This window comes from Mesoplodon bidens, assembly GCF_964165515.1.
Source record: "Mesoplodon bidens genome assembly, chromosome: 17".
Lineage (NCBI taxonomy): Eukaryota > Metazoa > Chordata > Mammalia > Artiodactyla > Ziphiidae > Mesoplodon > Mesoplodon bidens.
This window is the reverse complement of record NC_138174.1, coordinates 24514058-24533437: the sequence shown is the minus strand read 5'-3', so window position 1 is coordinate 24533437 and position 19380 is coordinate 24514058. Positions and strand designations below refer to the sequence as shown.

General features: G+C 39.1%; 1 protein-coding gene across 2 annotated transcripts in view; it reads right to left on the bottom strand.

Moving 5' to 3' along the window:
* Positions 1–12158, bottom strand: part of VWA8 (von Willebrand factor A domain containing 8) — a 378001-nt gene extending 365843 nt beyond the window's left edge. For both annotated transcript variants that reach the window (XM_081214571.1, XM_081214572.1), the window contains exon 1: positions 11862–12158. In XM_081214571.1, the coding sequence (XP_081070697.1) occupies positions 11862–12024 (163 nt within the window). In that variant the 5' untranslated portion in view covers positions 12025–12158. The remainder of the gene's footprint in view (positions 1–11861) is intronic.
* Between the last annotated feature and the right edge of the window lie 7222 nt (positions 12159–19380).

Here is a 19380-nt window from a genome sequence, read left to right as displayed (position 1 = left end):
AGTATTCAAATCAACATAAACCTGCCTAGGAATACTTTTTCCATCTCATATAGTTCTACTAAAAGTGAAGAGTAGCTTTAGAACTGACCAGAGTAGTTGGCCTGTGTTGGCCTGTGTCAGATACAGTATATTGCAGAGTGAGGAAGTGTGAGTGAGTATTGTCAAATAATCCAAGATGGGAGAGCTCAGAGAGCAAAGGAAAAAAAGCTTCGAAAACTGGCTTTTCACAACCTTAAAGGTAAGCAATTTCTTCAGCTTTTCTCAATTCTTATCTTGAGAGCATGTTATTCATAGGAAAAAAAAAAAAGGCACCTCTGAACATCTGAAGCAGTACACATCATTAATGCTGATTCATTTTAATGTAACTGAAATAGGTTTCAGCAGTACCAAATTTTTCACAATACACTGGATAAAAAGAACAGAGAAAACTTTTAAATGTTTCAGATCAGATGGATATCTTTCAAAAAGGTAGATAAAAAGTTATTCTCAAACAAACATCATCATGAAATATTCATTCCAATATAGTCATTCCTCATCTTATAAAATGCTATTTTCTAACTTTTATAATGAAAAGGTTATAAATAGCTTCTGAACCAAATAGTATTCTGTTCCACTAAATACAATGTCAAATATTGATCATGAGGTCTAAAGAAACGGATGAATTTATTACTGACTGTTATACATGATTTCTATTTAATTGTTCTCTAAGGCCCACCATAAACAAAGTTCATTACACATTTAATAAAATAATATCATGACTTCTGCCACAGTCCTCTTTACATAAATAATTTTAACCATATTATATTACTTTACTATACATTAAAGAGCAAAACCATATTATCATATATTATGAAATAAATAACTTAAATATGTAACCACGAGATTCCTTTATTCTTGGCTTTACTGCCTTTAGTAATCTAGCCTTCAAAATGTGTCCCATAATTTATTTTTCAGTGGTTTTTATAACATTTCTTAAAATATACATTAACACATTCATTTGAATTGAAAGGGAAAAATACTTTTTCTGTCAGAAAGTCTAATTTGGCTGATTGGATTGACAGTACAGACTACCTTTGTTAATTATGAAAACTAAGAATTTGACAGAAAGTATTTAAACATGTGATAAAGTAAAAGCATTTTCTCCAAAAAATATTGTGCTGGCAAAGGTATGTTGAATGAAAGTTTTATTTTAACAACTCTTTCTGAGTACATTAGAATAAAAAAGCAGCTTCTACGTGAGAAAATAACCATAGCCATTTGATAAATTTTTGTGAAGCCTTTTTAGTGAACTTCCCAGATATTGAGGTGGAATGATTCTATTGGCTGGGTCAGTGACTTTACTTGCAAGTCAAGTGGTTTCCAATTCTTTGCCATAAACAAAATGAAAAGGCTATAATCAAGTTGCCAGTTTACAGATCATTAAAAATATCATTTTTGATAATAAATCAACATATTTTTGACTTAGAAAGTCTGCAAAAAATTGAGTGATATTGCTATATCAAAATTCTTTATATTCCAGCAACAAAATTAGGGAATATTAATTACAGTAATTTATAGTCAACTGGAAAAAAGTGCTACTCATGTTATTAATAGGTATGTTTCCACAAAATTTTAGTTTTTAAGAAAATTTGAAACATATTGATGTTCTTTTGAACAATTGTGCTCTAATAATTATAATGATAGAAACATTTTAACATTTAGACATTTTTCATTGCAGAAAAATATGATAAAGATAAAACTTTCAAGAATAAGAATATATTAAGATAAAATTATGAGTAAGTGTAACTGCAATACAAATCAAGGAAATAAAGAAATAACATACATTTTCTGACAGTTAAAGATGAGTTTTTTACCTATTTTCAAAAAGAGGTGGTAGCTAACAAATTACTAGGATATTCTGATTCCATCTGTGAACCAAAATACTGCCTGCCATATCAGTAAACAAAGGACATTGCAGCCATCAAGCCACCACATTACAGCCACCCCAAAGGTGAGCCCTGAGGGAGCTCAGGATAAAAACAAAATGCCATCCCGGACAGTGCACCCTGAGGAGACTTGGGATAAGAAAGCACAGGATACTGGCCCTAAATATCTGAGGTGCATTTCAAAGGAATGATTTCAATGAGCCCAGACTTTGTATCTTCTCATACATAGAAAAGCGCTAAATTCCTTGAGATAACTGATTTTCTTTAATTAACAGTAATCTTTTGATGTTCCAACTACTTGGTCTTTATTGAAAAAACTCCTATATATCCTGGTTCGCCCCTTGCCTCTTCGATGAAGCATTCCTGGGTTATCTGAGATCCTGTGTTCCAGGACTGAAGTCTTCAAATTGTCCACCGAATTAAACATAACTCAACTTCTAGGTTGTACATTTTTTTCAGTCGACAGTTTTGGCAATCAATTACAAAGGGACCCTGAACATACTTCTCTCCTTTGCCTAAACTCTACAAGGATCCAGAACCTTGATACCAGAAGAGGCCTCTTGTGCCCATCCGCCTCCTCAGAGTCCAGACAAATCTGGGTCTCTCCTGGTTCTAGGATCTCCTGTTAATGGCTGATGATCCTGAGTTTCATTTGGCGGTGTCTAACAGGTACCTGGCTTCCCAACTGAAAGATATTAGGGAATGACCCCCCTAATCTAAAGGTATTAGTGTAACAGGGAAGAGCCAAATCTGACTATATGTTGAATCTATTTCTTTTACTTTAAGCTTTGCTTTCCGCTGCTTTTGTTCACTAAAAGGATGCTGTCTATACGCAATGGCCTGCCTCAGGGAACCCTGCCCCTCTGCCGGAATGTTAAACCAAAGTGCCTTTGTACATCCTGACCCTGTCCACCTGCGGATGGCTGCAAGAAAGAAGAAATGAACACATCCCCTCCCCAAGGCTGGCCATTCCAGGGGACAGTTGCAAATCTTATGGCTTTTTTACATTATCTCCTCATCTCCTCCCCCTCTCTGTTCTATAAAAGAAACTGGCATCCAAACCCCGATAAGATGGTTTTTCGGAGACATTAGTCTGCCATCTTCTCGGTCTGCCAGCTTTCTGAATAAAGTCGTTATTCCTTGCCTCAACACCTGTCTCTGATTTATTGGCCTGTCATGCAGCGAGCAGAGTGAGCTTGGACTCAGTAACATTAGGGGAGCCTGGATGAAAAACACTGGGAGACCCCCCTAATTGGAAGACATTAGGGGAACCTGGGATTTGCTCAGTATAGGAAACCAAGAAGTCTGAGCTGAGAGGTTGGAGAGGAGGCTGACCTGACATCTTTAAAGGGGCATCAGAAAGCCAACCTCCAACTAATACGCCAGCCAGATCACACTTGCAAGTACCTAAATTATACTAAAAGAGATCTCAACCTTAAATGGCCAAGTTGGGCTAATTTGTGTGTGTGTATGTTTGTGTGTGTGTGTGCGTGTGTGTGTATGCAGTTAAGTTAAAAAGCCAGTTTGACAAAATATCTTCTCAGAATGCTGACCTTAAACAAAAGCCTTGTAGAGGGAACTGGAATTTCTCTTCCTGTGTCTTTGAGATGTCCATCAAATTTAAACATGTAATTAAAGCCAACTGAAATAATAACGTAAACATTTCAGTATATAGTAGGAAAGGAGAATGTGTTTTTCTGTAAAGAAGATATTAGAAATGGAATTACATTTTATTAAGGGAAAAGAAAGTAAGCTTATCTTAGAGCTGGTTCTTTCTGGATGGAAAAAAATAAGGGACAAACTAATATGGATACAGAAAGTGATGGAAGGTTTGTGGATGGTCAGGATTGGCTAGGTTTAGATTAAAGTTAATTAAGTAAGTGAATTTTGTTGTTAAAAGTAAGCTGGTGCAAGACTAGATTTAATTTCCTCTCTCCAAATTCTTGATGGTTTATTGCAACCAGATTACAACTAGTTACACTAATCATTGTTTTAATTTGTTCTTTGTTTCTAAACTGTTTATGCTTTGTGTCTCTCTGCTGCACTATGACTGCCAATGTCACTAGCTGTATTACTTACATCCTGTCTATTTTATAAGATTCTTGTCTCTTACATTACCCAATGTGTAACCAGGCCTCCAACAAAATTGATAATGGCTAAACATCTTGAGGAATTAAGTCACATTTATAACTCTACATAGAATAATTGTAATAGTGTAATTCTAGGTATGGGAAGAAGCAACAAGAGAAAATATCTCCTGGATCATAACAGACTAGTAAGCAAAGGATCCAGAGAATTTTAAATTATCAACAGGGCCTAATCCAGAAAGTAGCACCTGGAGTTGCATATCAACAAGAATCTTTGCCTGATCTAGGAATGAGCATTCCTAGAAACATGGGAAAAAATTGGTCATGAAATGTCTTCCAAACATTGGTCAAATTTGGGCCAGAGAGACTGTGAACTAAAATACTGGCTGCCATATCAGTAAACAAAGGATGTTGCAGCCATCAAGCCACCACATTACAGCCGCCCCTAAGGTGAGCCCTGAGGGAGCTCAGGATGGAAACAAAATGCCACCCCTGACAGTGCACCCTGAGGAGACTTGGGATTAGAAAGCACAGGATACTGGCCCCAAATACCTGAGGGGCATATCAAAGGAATGATTTCAATGAACCCAGACTTTGCGCCTTCCCGTACATAGAAAAGCGCTAAATTCCTTAACTTGAGATAAATCTGGTTTTCTTTAATTAACAGTAATCTTTTGATGTTCCAACTACCTGGTCTTTATTGCAAAATCTCCCACATATCCTGGCTCCCACCACCCCACCCCCTTGCCTCTTTGGAACAGTCTCTCAGAGTTACCTGAGATGATGTGTCCTGGGCTTGAAGTCCTCAGAGAGTTCACCAAATAAAACATAACTCTCAACTTATAGGTTGTGCATTTTTTTCAGATGACACATTTAAAAGATACATTTTAAAGAGTACTGTAACAAATTTTGTGTCAAATGTCAATATTTACAGCACAATAGAAACAACATGCTCTTCAACTATTCAAACTTATTAGGGAAATTTCTAGATATCAACCTAAAAATGTATAAAGGGATATAAATTTGCAAAACCCTTTTAGGAGATAAGTGAGAAAAATGTTTGAAGACAACTGTTCAGTCCATAAGACTATAGCATTTTGTTGGTCAAGTCTATGTTTTAATCACCTTTGTATTCCCAGTGCCAAAAATAATACCTCAAACCAAGCAGGTATTCAATAAGTGAATATATGAATGAATGATTCCAGTTTCTAATTAGATATTGTTTTCTTAATTAAGTATTGTTTTAAGCCCTGGTTCACTTTAATTAGATACTGTTTTCTTAATTAAGTATTGTTTCAACCCCTTGTTTTCTGTATTCTTTGAGAATAGCCCATCTTCCAACATGCTCAGAAATCAAGTCATTTAAAAAAAAAAACACGGAACCAAAAATGTAAAAAAGAAAAAGAAAAGAAAAGGAATCAAGTCATTTATTTGTAAAGGATTCATATAAGTTTAGTAGTGTAAGTATTCATCTAAAGGAGAATGAAGATACTTATACAACAGGTAATACAATTTAGGTAAAAGAAACTAACATACACCTCTCTTCAAATAAACCAAATAAATACTTTGGTCAAGTGCAATCATTTTTAAAAAAGATTTTAGTTAATAATATAAGATACTCATAATGGAAATTGTTAGAATAACTAAGAATGAGTTAACAAAAAGTACAAATTGTTATAGAATAAGCTGCTTAACATTTAATTACATTTATTATTACAAATAATGCAAAAAAGCAAGCACACGTAACTCATAACGGATTAACCTAAATCCGTGTACAGTACACAAACTGTCACATAACTACTACTACCAATAAATTATGTATTTTATTCAAGCATGGAAAATATTGAGTTGAAAATTAAAAACCCTGAAAAGAATGGAAGAGTTTCCAATCGAAATCAAATTTAAGGCCATTTTTAAAGTAACAAGGCTTGATTTTATCACTTGCAATGATCTTAACTTAAAGGGATTTCCCAAAAGTTTACAGGAAAATAATTTCTATATTCAAGAAAATAATTAATATATCTTTTACATAATACTCTTGTACAAACCTGTTCAGACATTACTCACTTGATTTTTAGTGAACGGCTGTTTTGTTTTACATGCCCAATATTCTTTCCTCTTTTGACAACAGAATCCCTCTCTCCAGTGAGGAACCCACCCAATTTGGTTTGGGTAGTTTATACCACTCCTCCCAACCTTTACGCCTGCATCCAAATGCCCAGAAATGAGTACCCTGCACAAGCCCTGCCAGAACATTCCACTCTTTGACCACAGTGGTTCTTTTAGAGATGGGCCTGTGATCCAAGCTTGGCCAATAAGATTTCTCGCCAGGATTTTTCAGAGCTCACAGGAAAAAATGTTCTCTCTTCTTCTCACATTGTGAGCTGTAAGGAGAGTCAAAGTCTGGGGCTGTCAGTAAGACTGTCACTGCTACCAGCTGAAGAAAGCCTGCCATTGAAACCAATACTGCAAAAAGTAGATCCAATAAAGGAAGAGTGGAGAGTGGGGGAACCATGGGGAAAGACAGAGAGAGCCCAAGCCCTACAGATGTTCTAATATCCTGCATCTAGTCCAGCCTGAAGCCATTGGACCTCCCACTTATGTGAACCAATCATATGCTTTTCTGTGCACATTTCTGTCACTTAAAACCTAATGACTGCTGACTAACAACAATTTTTGTAAGGTAAAGGCAGGCAAAGCAAGTGTAGCTATCCCTATTTTACAAAGAAGATACATACTCAGAGAGGAATATATAACATTTTGACCCTGAGGATATTCTGAAAACAAACATTTCAATCAGAATAATACTAGCGTTCATAAGTTTTCATCAAAGTTAACTTTCGAGCAAAATTAAGCCAAAAGAACTCCTTGATCAATTTTTTTTTTTTTTTTTTTGCGGTATGCGGGCCTCTCACTGTTGTGGCCTCTCCCATTGTGGAGCTGCCATGGCTCACGGGCCTAGCCGCTCCGTGGCATGTGGGATCTTCCCGGACTGGGGCACGAACCCGTGTCCCCTGCATCGGCAGGCGGACTCTCAACCACTGCGCCACCAGGGAAGCCCTCCTTGATCAATTTTTATAGAGCACATTTTTATTTTTCTTTTATTTAAAGAATTATTTTAGAGTGAGGATTTATCAATCACTTTTTTTGTCCATATAGAATTTCACCAATTATATCTTCTGCAACCCTGTTTTCCTTTGTGGCCACCAGCGTGGACTGAATACCAAAAAGATTTTGCTCTTTCTTCAATGTTTAATCAATAAATTTTTTAGTATACAGCTTTGTCAGAGTTTTATTTTGTACTGATAGTTTCTAATAAGACTTTAAATTTTTTATATGATTAATAATTTTTATTTAGTTCTTGGCTAACCCAGGAGAAATATGGGTATTTTCCTCAGATATTTCAAAGCTGTTCTACTGTCAAAATCTTTACCAATCTCAAAAATGCTTTTCTTAGTTACGTATTTCAGGCACATCTGTGGTAGCCCTTCTCCGAAAAGGGAGATGCTTAATGCTTAATACCTTCTGAACTGTAAACTACAAATTAAGTTAATGAATATACACACCTTAGGATATTCGACTCTGAAATGGACTCACAATTCAATGACTTGTAGCACTGAACTAAACCAACCAAAGAAGGTGGTTTAGTTCAGGGTTTCTCAACAGCCAGCATGACTGACATTTTGGGCTAAATGATTCTTTATTGTTAGGGGCTGTCCTGTGCACTGTAGAATGTTTAGCAGATTCACTGGCCTCCACCCACTAGATACCAGTAGCACCCCCTTCCTCCTGGTTAGGACAACCAAAAAATACCTTCAGACACTGCCAAATGTCCCCTGGGGAACGGGAATTACCCCTGGTTAAGAACCGGTAAGTGTCACCATTGTTTTTTTTAATACAAAACTTAGACCCAAGAGAAAACCAAATATATCAGCAATTTCCAGGCTAGTCTGCATGTTTCCAATAAATTGTCCAGCAATTTATTAGGTTACAACTGTTCTGGGATTTTACTGCTAAATTCTTTAATACACAAAAGTCACAATGTCCTCAGGGTCAAAATAGCCTGCTGCAGGTTCAAAGTAGTTAATAATTTCCCCAGAGTTCAATACCTAGTAAATACAGAGCTAAGACCTGCACACACACAGTACAGTTTTTCCCTTTACACCATACTTCTGAATTGAAGCAGGAGTTCTATATTTCCCTTCCCCAAAGTCATTAGCTCTATTATAACCCAAGGATATCATCTTAAAGTTACAAAAATACATATGGATGGATGTTTATTGCACTGTTTATATATTTAAAAATAGACAACCTGAACGTCTAAGCATGGGAAACTGGTAAAATAAATTATATGGATAAATGTATAAACTTAATGCCTATTTAAAATGACCATATATAGCAATATTTATCACTATGTTAGTACATTAACAATAATGGCTAAGTGAGAATAAACTGTAAAACATACATGATTCCATTTTTTAAAAAGAAATATGTATTTATATAAATGCATATTATATATATATTTTACAAAAACTGATAGTAACACACACCAAAAAAATGACAATCGTGAATTTGCATGGAAAGATTATATTTTAGGGGATCTGTCTGTATTTTTCACTACAATGAACATAGATTTCTTGTACAAAAAGTATCAATATTTTTAAATATTTCTATAAACAAACTTATACACAAAAGTCAGAAAGATAAAATAGTGAACCCCTTTAATAATAAGGGTGTAAAAGGATGGCACTCGGGCTTCCCTGGTGGCGCAGTGGTTGAGAGTCCGTCTGCCGATGCAGGGGACACGGGTTCGTGCCCCGGTCCGGGAGGATCCCACATGCCGCGGAGCGGCTGGGCCCGTGAGCCATGGCCGCTGAGCCTGCGCGTCCGGAGCCTGCGCGTATGGAGCCTGTGCTCCGCAATGGGAGAGGCCACAACAGTGAGAGGCCCGCGTACGGGAAAAAAAAAAAAAAAAAAAAAAAAAGATGGCACTCAATGTGTCACAGTGGATTTATAGAGTTATGTTTCCAGATTTATCATTTGGTCTTAATCTATTGTATATCTGAGCCTGATTGACATCAGAATCCTACTGAACTAATTTGGCTCCTTCTGTGAAAACACTACAATAATCATTATAAAAACTCTTTGCAGGGAATTCCCTGGTGGTCCAGTGGTTAGAACTCTGCACTCTCACTGCCGAGGGCCTGGGTTCAATCCCTGGTCGGGGAACTAAGATCCCACAAGCCGCGCAGCCGTCCAAAAAACAAAAAAGAAAAAAACCCAACTCTTTGCAGTAGCTAACCTCCTTGTTAACCCCTTTGTTCCTAAAACCAAGAGACAATACAACCAATTGAAGTATAAAGAGATATAATTTACAAATTATGGATGTTCAGACTACCTAATAGCAAAAGATAAAGAGCAGTGGGTTTGGGGATTTTCTTTTTCTTTTTAAACAAAATGACCCTCTCTTCCCTCTGCTTCTCAGGCTTTATAAAGCTCCTATCTTGAAAGCCAACAAGATAGGAGCTTTATAAAGGCTTTATAAAGCCAACAAGATAGGAGCTTTATAAACAAGGCAATTCCAGGCTCTCCTGCTCCCTCTCTGTATGAACTGGAAGATAATAAGCCACTGAATACTTCTTAGGTACAAAGAATTGACATGCACAAAAAGGAATATAAAGATAAATAAGACATACATACAGCCCAGGAGAGACAAGAATAGTATATAATTTGTATCCGTGTTGTTCTTTTTCCAAACTACTAGGAAGCAAGGTCAATTACTTGCAGAGAGGTGAGTTACTAGTCACATGTCTGAGTGCAGCTGAGAGCATCTTTCCAATCTAAAGTGTAATTCATTACAGCATAATGCTATTTGTGGTTTACATTTGTCTGTGTGTGACATCTGGTTCAAAATGGGACACTTCAACCTTGATGGCCAATGTTATGTCCCAGGGAAGCCCAGAACTTGCCTCCTGTTTACCTGGCTCACAGCTGTTCTTGCTTGAGTCCAGATCTCTGGTGAGTTTTCAGGTACATTTATCCACAGCCCTCATAGAGACTTGAGAACCTCTGCAGTGACAAGGCAAGGAGGGTAACAAAATTTACTCCATGTGCTATCATGCTAAGTGACTGAGGCTAAGAAGTTAATACGTTGTTTGCAATGTGTACATGACCCTCACATTTGAAGCAAATCCTGTACTTTGATTTGCTGGACATACCACAGATTTTGAGGCCGTGTCTAATGTGTTTATAATCAACATGTATTATGCATGTATAAAGAACATTTTTCTTTTTAAAGTTCCCATGAATTAACCCTGCTCCATCAGCCTACCTAGACAGTTCTCACAGTTCAAACCTAAAAGGAACTGGTTTCATTTCTTCTAAAGCCAAGGAAACAATAAATCTCACATAGCTGAAAATAACATACACTAAGAATAATCAAGAAGCTAATGTTTATTGAACATTAATATGTGCCAGGGATTGTATAAACTAAATCCTTACAACAACCCTATCAAATACACTTTCCTTATCCTCATTTTACAGTTAAGGAAACTGGGACACAAAATTAAGTAACCTACCCTCAAATCCCCATGTCTAGACGGTGCAGAACTGGCCTCCAACTCAGACTGTTCACTCCAAAGCACGATTTATAGATTATGCTACACTTCTACCAATGACCTCTGCCTTCTAGGACAAAGGAGAAACTAACAAATAAAAAACTCAAGGACTAAAAAACAAACGAACAAACAAACACCCTAGAAGCATAATAATTGATAAAGGGGCAAAATCTCAAATCACAACCCTATACAGGAAAAAGAAAAAAAAATTTAATGAATGAATGATGAAGTGGACGGGACTTAAACTCCCTCACTTCCGACAAGGAAAATTATTGGGATGGGGGGTGCAAGAAGAACCATGAAACTAGCAATTTCAGGTGAATACCTCCGTTATTCTAAGCAATGACACTGACCAAATCTTGCCTAGAATCACTTAGCCATTCACGTGGAGCAACAACATACATCCCTTCCCTTAACCAGCACAAATGCTCTAACTCCAGCGCGCTCACACACACACACACACACAGATCCCTAAAACCATCTCAGATAGAGCCAAGAAATACTGAGCTTAGAAATCAGAGCTGGGAATTCCCTGGTGGTCCAGTGGTTAGGACTCTGCGCTTTCACAGCCTAGGGTTAGCTGTGTAATCTTCTGGAAGTCACTTTTCCTTTCTGGGTCTCAATTACCTCAATTATAGAGTCAGAGGTTTTAACTAAATTAAATTGTGGTTTTCAGTTCTAAGAAATTGTGAACCTGTGAGAAATGAAAACTCCAAGTAAAACTTGGAAAGACTCGTGGATACATTTAAAACCTAACGAGGGGTTCTTTGGCGAGAACGTACATTTCTAAGCCGCCACTAACCCTGGCTGGAACATGGCACAGACTGACTTCCAGGCCCTTGGGACTCAGAGAGCAAGGTCAAGTCCAGCTTTCAACACCCTCTGAGGGCTGCTGCATTAAGCTCTGCGTGTGCTGTAATCTAAGTCAGAATCCCGGCGCGGGGGCGGGGGCGGGGGGTGAAAGAAGCAGCGCGGGAAGGAGAAAGCACTATTCCAGGTCATCAGAAACCTAAGTCCAGTTCCCACGGGTTACTTAATGAGGCTCAGAGAGTGCAAGCGCCTGGCCCCGCGTTACACAGCAGTTAGCGGCGAGGTGGAGACTAGAACCTCCACCTCCTGGCTCCCGGCGCAGCGCTCCTCCCCAGTTGAAGCAGCAGGGAGTGGGGGGAGGGGGGCAGGGGTGCGCAGGGGCCCCGCGCGGAGCGCTGGGTGGCGAGGCGTCTCGGGGTTACCTGTGTCGGCCCCCGCCCCGGCGTGCAGCAGCTTGACCTCCGAGCGCCGCGCGTCACCGCCCGGCTGGCGCCGTACCACCTGCCGCAGAAGCAGCCTCACGCGCCGCGCAGCCGGGCCTCCGCGGCCGCCCGGGGCCCCGAGGAGCAGGAGCCGGGATTGCATGGGGCCGGGGGCGTCGCCGGGCACGGGGAAGGAGGCCCGGTGCGAGCCGCGTCCCGGACGGGCGGTGTGAGACGGCGCGACGAGGGGGACAGGAAGCGGCACCGCGCCGAGTCCGCCGGAAACTCCTTCCCCCAGCGCGGCCGGCTCAGCCGTCTCGGGCCGCCCTGGCCCAGCGGGGCGAAGGGAATCGGCCCCCGCCGCGGGGCAGACAGGGCGGAGCACCTGCAGGCCTGTGGCTCCGGGGCGCGCCTCTCCCTCCTCGCCCTCATCTGCGATGGTCCCCGTGGATTCCCCAGGCAGGCCTCTAGTCGTTCCCCTGTGCTAGGGAGTTGAGGAGATGCTTAAGGGTTTAAGGAGCATTTGACTCTCTTGGTTAATGGCCCTTTGTCTTAATATATTGCACTTTCCCTGTACACTGCTTCAAAGCCTTTTCAGAACTTGAGTACGTTTTCTGAAGATTGTGGGAACTTTCACCTACCTGGATTCCTTGTACCCATACCTGTGTTTCCAGTCAGTACCTGAAAGCCTTACCCTTTTAATTTATTTTTTCTACATGTTTTGTTACCACATCTTAATAAATTCTAAACGGGAGTGATACACAGAAGTTGCCAAAATGTCAGAAAGGACCCAAATCAAGCACTTTTTCAGTCATTCTGCAATGCAAGAGTTATATAATTTATGTCTTTAGTAAGAGAAAAAAGTAGGACCCTGGCTAAGGCTGCCTCCCTGTCATCCATGCCAAAAGGGGAAGTGGTCCTACCACAAAGCAAACTAAGCCTAATACAATTATACAGCATCTCCAAAATATTAGGAGTACTTTGACCAAGGAAAAATGTTTCAATCAAGTTATACAAAACAAACATCAAACAAAAAGAAGGCAGCAGGCTTCACTTTCAGCTAAAGGCCTTGCTAATTCTAGAGCTGTTACTATATTTAAATCTACCTTGAGTGCCTAACATGTGCATGACCCTGTGATAGGTGCTGAGAAGAAAATGGGAGACTTTAAAAGAAAGAAGCTGAGCTGGGTAAGGCTTTGTGCCTCTTGCTGAGGATTGGACTTAATGTGTTCAGGCTGAAACGGGCTTCTAACCTAGTTGCGGAGACAGTGAAAATAAAGGTAACTACGTTTGCATAGAGCATTACAACATGCTTTCACATATATGTTCTCATATAATCTTCACAACAACCCTCTGAGAATACTAAGGGATAAAGACATAAATGTAGAATGTAACAGTTTATGAAATGCTTCTCCCACTTTGAGTGTGTCAGGCACTGTACTGAATATTTTAATGCATTGTCTCATTTTACACAGCAACACTTTGACTGAGGTGCTATTATTGTCCCCCCTTTTACAGATGAAGGAACTGAGGCTGGGAGAGTTAAGTACCTTGGCCAGGGCATCTCCATTTAATCTTACTGGAATCTAGAACATGCTTCAAACAGTGCAAGAATAATCTAAGGCAATTTAGCAAAATGATTGGAATAAGCACAAGAGCCCTTGCAGTTACGGCACCGGGGAGATCAATACAGGTTACAGTGTTCAGTCACTGGGCAACGTTTACTGAGCAACTATTAGATAAACAGTATTCTGCCAGGTACTGTGTAGCGATAGGCTCACATCAAGTATAGAACACAGACATACAAATAAAGAATTACAACACAATGAGACACATGTTTAGGATATTTAGACTCAAACTACTCTGGGGTGGAGTGCTTCACCTGGGAGAAGTCAGGGAACTTTCACAGAGAAGGTAATGTCTGAAGAGGTTCTTGAAGGATATGCAAGGATTTTTCAGGCTGAGAAAAGGGCAAGTCATATCTGACAAAGGAAAGAACAGGTACAAAGGTACAGAAAGCTACAAATGCGTGGCTAGACTGAGAATCAGAAAGTGAGCCACTGTGTCTGGAGGTCAAGTGCATAAAGTAGTTTGTAGAGATGGGACCAGAAAGAGAAAGTGGGGCTATGTTATATGCAAGGGGAAAGAGTTTGCATGTTAACCTCTGGGAAATGGAAAAATGGTGAAGAGTTGTTGGATTGACAGATCTGCAATGTGAAGAAGAAAATGCAGCCAGAGAAAAGGTAGCATCTGAGCTTCACTTTGAATGCTAGTTTAGATTTGGATAAACAAAGAAGAGTGATAGAAAGCCTGAGTAGAGGCTTAGAGTCCTGACAAGCCTGATTAATTTACAGAGACATTGAAACCAGCCAGGTGAGAGAGGCATAGTCTTTGGAGAGTGGGAAGGTATTGTCAGAGGAAGAGGAAAACATTAGAGACTGAAGAATCTTGAATGGCTGGGCAATCTCAAATGAAGAAGTTGGACTTCATCTTATAGGCAAATTGGGTCACCACTAGATGATACAGTTGATCGTATTTGATCAATTTGATCATAATATTTTAATTTGTGACGAACTATGAATTGAGTAAGACAGGAAGCATCAAGTTCTAGCTATGTGGCAGTAAAAAAAAAAACAAAAAAAAAAACTTGAAACAAGAGACCCCAGTTGGTGGCTATGAGGCTGAATGAGAAAGAATAGAAGAGTAGACCTTAGGAATGTTCAATAGATGAACAAGAGGTGTTTTATTTTAAGAGATGTCCATCATAACCTCTAGGTAACTTCCCTCTCAAATTCTCCCTAAAATAACCAGTACTTTTTTTTTTTTTTTTTGCGGTACGCGGGCCTCTCACTGTTGTGGCCTCTCCCATTGTGGAGCACAGGCTCCGGACGCGCAGGCTCAGCGGCCATGGCTCACGGGCCCAGCCACTCCGTGGCATGTGGGATCTTCCCGGACCGGGGCATGAACCCGCGTCCCCTGCATCAGCAGGCGGACTCTCAACCACTGCGCCACCAGGGAAGCCCTAACTAGTACTTTTGATAAAACACACTGCCAAAATCTGGTATTTACTTTTTAACTTTTTCCAGAGTCTGGGAGGAATATTTCTTGCCTGCCATATTACTGTAACTGGACGGAAAGTGCAATTAATAATCCATCCATGCTGTGTCCCATTGCTTCATCCCTCCTTACTGCCCACCCTACTGAGAAATCAAAGGTCCATACCAGTGGTTCCCAGACATTACTGTGCCTCCTGATCATCTGGACAACTTGTTAAAATGTCCAGTCTCAGGCTTCATTCCCCACCCCTACCCTGAGATTCTGATCCAGTAGGTCTGAAAGGGCCCAAGAAGATGCATCTTTAGCCATAAGTATAGGAGATCACCTACATCCCACATATTTCAGTTATAAAGCTGGACAACTGTTCTTTCTGTTACAGTTTTGCTGCGAAGGCTGTCCCACCTCTTTATCCTCGTCAGCACTTTATTAAGTGCTCTCCCTTCATCTGCAAGTAACCAGAATAAAACATGAAATAAATACAGTAGAATAAAATAAAATAAAAACTGAGCAGGGAATTGGGGGAAAAAGGAAAAAAGAAAACAGGTGATGGCCCTTTTACATCCATCAAATGTTTTTAAACTAGGACACTGGCAGGAAAAGAGCAAGAGGGAGAGATGAGTAAAGTAAGAAAGTTACACTAGCAGAAACTCTCCCACTACAAAACACCTAATAATGCTGGATAAACTATTTTAAATTTTCATTTAAAATGAATTTGTAAATTTATGTGAAAGGAGGGGAAATTCTCTAAAACCAGGAATGAAGCTGGAAGAAGAGTCTGGGAAGGTAAGGACTCACTGAAGGTGCTGGATGCCCTGGGGATATCTACTGTCCCTGGTGCCCAGAGCTATAGGGGCAGAAACAGGGCAGGGAGTAGACTGAAGACCCCAGCATAAAGCCAGAACTGACAAAGGGCTACACAGTTAGCTAAATGGTGGACTACAAAAAAATTTGCAAAGGGAAACAGCAAGAAATCACATCTGTCTTCCTGATTCTAGGTAGAACTATTTTTTTCCCACTAAGAATTGTGGCTTTTACTTGAAACTCAGATGGGTTTAAGGCATGATACAGTATTTGCATGTTATGAAGAAAAATGTAAGCCAATGATTTTAATTTAAAGTGAACTCAGTAGATATATAAGATATTTGAGCAGCACAATTAACAAGCTTTATTTGATGAACATACAAAAAAATCAAAAAGCATCAGTTGGAGAGTGCCTGTTATTTGCAAGAACAAGTAAAACATTAGAAATGGGTTATATTAAAAGCTACAAAGCAAGTGTCAACAAAAATAAAAAAAAATAGAGGACATTATTTCTGATCTTAATGCAATCAAATGAGAAATTAATTTTAGGAAAATTAATATAATAGGTATACTTCTATATACTCATGAGTCAAAGAAAAAAAATTAGAAAACACTTGAAACTGAACATTAATGAAAATGCCTCCTATTGAATCCTGTGATGTGGCGCTAAAGCCATATTGTGCTTAGAGCCTAAAAATTAATAGGCTAATTTGTCAACTTAAGAAGTTTAAAAAAAAGTAATAGATTAAATCCAAAGGAAGTTGAAAGAAGGAATAATAAAGACATGAACAAAAATTAATGAAGTAAAAAACAAAGATAAAGAATCAACAAAGGCAAAAGTTAGTCATGTGTAAAGACTAATTTTTATGGCAGAGATAAAATGAACTCAGCAGAAAGTTTAGAAGATAAAGTTAGATTAAATCCTCCAGAAAGGAGAACAAAAAGACAAAGAAAATATTTCAAATTTAGAAGATCCGTCCAGGAGGTCCAACGTACAAGTCCAGAGTTCAGGAGTTCCTGAAGGTGAGAATAGAATTAATGAGGAAGGAAATCACTGAATCATCAAAATTCAAGAAAATTTCCCAGAAATGAAGGAAGTGTCCAGATTAAAAGGGCTCAGTGCAAGGAAGCTGGTTGTGAAATATCAGTCAACTGAGGACAAAGAAATGAGTTTGCTAGCTTCCAGAGAGAAAGTCAGGCTTTACATAAAGAATTAAGAATCAGAATAACATTGGACTTCCAAAGTCATAGTAAAAGAGAGGGAAACAATATAACCCCAGGTGCCTGTTTAACAGGGCATAATTAGATGCTAATGAGATAACTTTTTATTTTACTTTTGTACTGTTAAACAATATTTACATTTATTGACTATTGAATGCATAAATGAAATGTATTGAACATTGAATGCAGAAATGGTTATTTTGTGGTAAATTTTTTAATTATGAGTACATTATAGCAAGAAGTATATTTGCTATACAGTACATTTCCCCCAGGGAGAAACTTGCCCTTGCTATAGCAGTAACGGAAGCCAGAAGACAATGAAACAATGCCTTCAAAATTCTGAAAGAAAATTTTTGCCAAGAATTACTACCCAGCCAAACTATCAGTTAAGAGTGAATACAGACATTTTCAGACATGCAAAATCTCAAAAACAACTTATTTCCTATTCACCTTTTCACAGGAAGAGAGGGAGTAAGGCAAGAAGGAGGAAGAGACCTTGGGGAAAAGACATGGTGACACAAGATAGGAAAAGAGAATTCCCAAATGACAGTGAAGAGAGATCCAAAGGAGGTAGCTGTGCAACAGGCCAAAAGGCCACCAGTCTCCATAAGATCAGGTCAGGGTTCAAAGAGACTTCTTCAAGAAGATCAGAGTCACTAGTTATTGTCAAGAAAATGGGAAACAACACTAGTGGGTTTGAATGCAGTGAGTTAATGATGAATACATGAAAAGCTAAAAGAACAAAAAATTATTAATTTCAAGGAAAGTAGAATGTGCTGGAAAGGTATCGTGTAGTATGTGGCTCAACTGTATCTGGCATTTACATAGCCGTAATGATGTAAACATTGAATATTAAGCTAGCCAAAATTATGACGTGACTGCATTAGCAAGATAGTTCTGAAAACTCAAGAAGTAGCAGTACAAGCATTATGTTAGAGATATTAAGATAAATACCAAGAATCACCTAAATTAAGATAAATACCAAGAATCACCTAGAATATTCGAAAACAGTTGTGAGATGGGAAGGGGGGCTCAGGGGATTGATGGTTTCTCATAACAATCTTAAAAAAACTAAATTTGGGTAAAATAAAGGGATTGTACCAATATTTACTCCCATCAGTTTGTACAAGAGTCTCAGCTTCCATGATACCTTGCCTATGCAGGATATCATAAAGAAAGGAAGGAAGGAAGAAAAAAAGGAGGGAAGGAAGGAAGGGAAGGAGGGAGGGAGGAAGGGGGGGATAAAAGAAAAATAATGGAAATCATTGTCTATGTAGTACCCCAAAACTAACATCCATTGCTATTTTAATTTTTATTCCTTTGATTACTAGTGAGGATGAACATTTATTCATAAGTTTAAAAGTCTTTTGTATTTCTGTTACTAATTGTCTAATTCTCCATGTAGTTTTTGAAATATTATTCTAACTGATTTTAACAATTCTCTCCATATTAAGAATATTAACACTTTTTCAGTAGATTGTCAACACCCTTGCTTTTTCCCAGCTCAAATCCTCAAATACTTGTGAGCAAATAAGTCGGACCAAGGAAGAAGTAGGAAGTAAGAAGATTGTGGGCTTTGGAACTCGGTGAATTTGGGCTCCAGTCACACGTCATCCCTCCTAGTTGTGTGTCATTGGGCAAATTACCCACCTTTCTGGCCCTCAATATCCTCATCTTAGATAGAAATAATAATGCTCAATAAGGTGTTGTGGAGACTTAATAATATATGTAAAGTGTCTACCAGATCACACTATAGGTTTTCAGGAAATGTTAACAATCTGAGTAACCAATCTTCAGAAATTAGGCAACTTGATAATTTAAAGGATTTTAAATCGGTATTAAATGTAAATTCAGTGTTTGGAGGAGAGTCTAGAAGTCTTAATTACTAAGTAACTATGGTTACATTTGAAAACTTATAAAAGAGCACAACTTTCTTCTATCTTTTTCCCCCAAAGCAGCAATATCTAGGTTTCTCTCTATACTAGAGAGAAACCACTTCCTCTACTTCCTCTAATGGAAGTAAGCTCTTTTCCATTCAGTACCTGCATCTCCCAGACCTGGTGAGGCTGTCAGTTACCTAGTCCCACCTCACTGGGCATGAGGGTTGGGCATATGACTCAGACTCACAGAGCTTGATTCAGCACCAGAGAACTTTATCAGAGTTGGCTATGGGTGCAAGGACTCTTCCTTACTAAAATTACCGTTGTTCACAGCCCCCGTGTAAGTCAAGCACTCTCAGAGCCATCCTTGCTGTAATTCAGGGAGAGCATGCCTGAGCCAGAGAAAAGCAAAGCAAATGATTAAAACAAAAGAAACAGTGTTGGGGCTTCCCTGGTGGCGCAGTGGTTGGGAGTCTGCCTGCCAATGCAGGGAACGCGGGTTCGCGCCCTGGTCTGGGAAGATCCCACATGCCGCGGAGCAACTAGGCCCGGGAGCCATG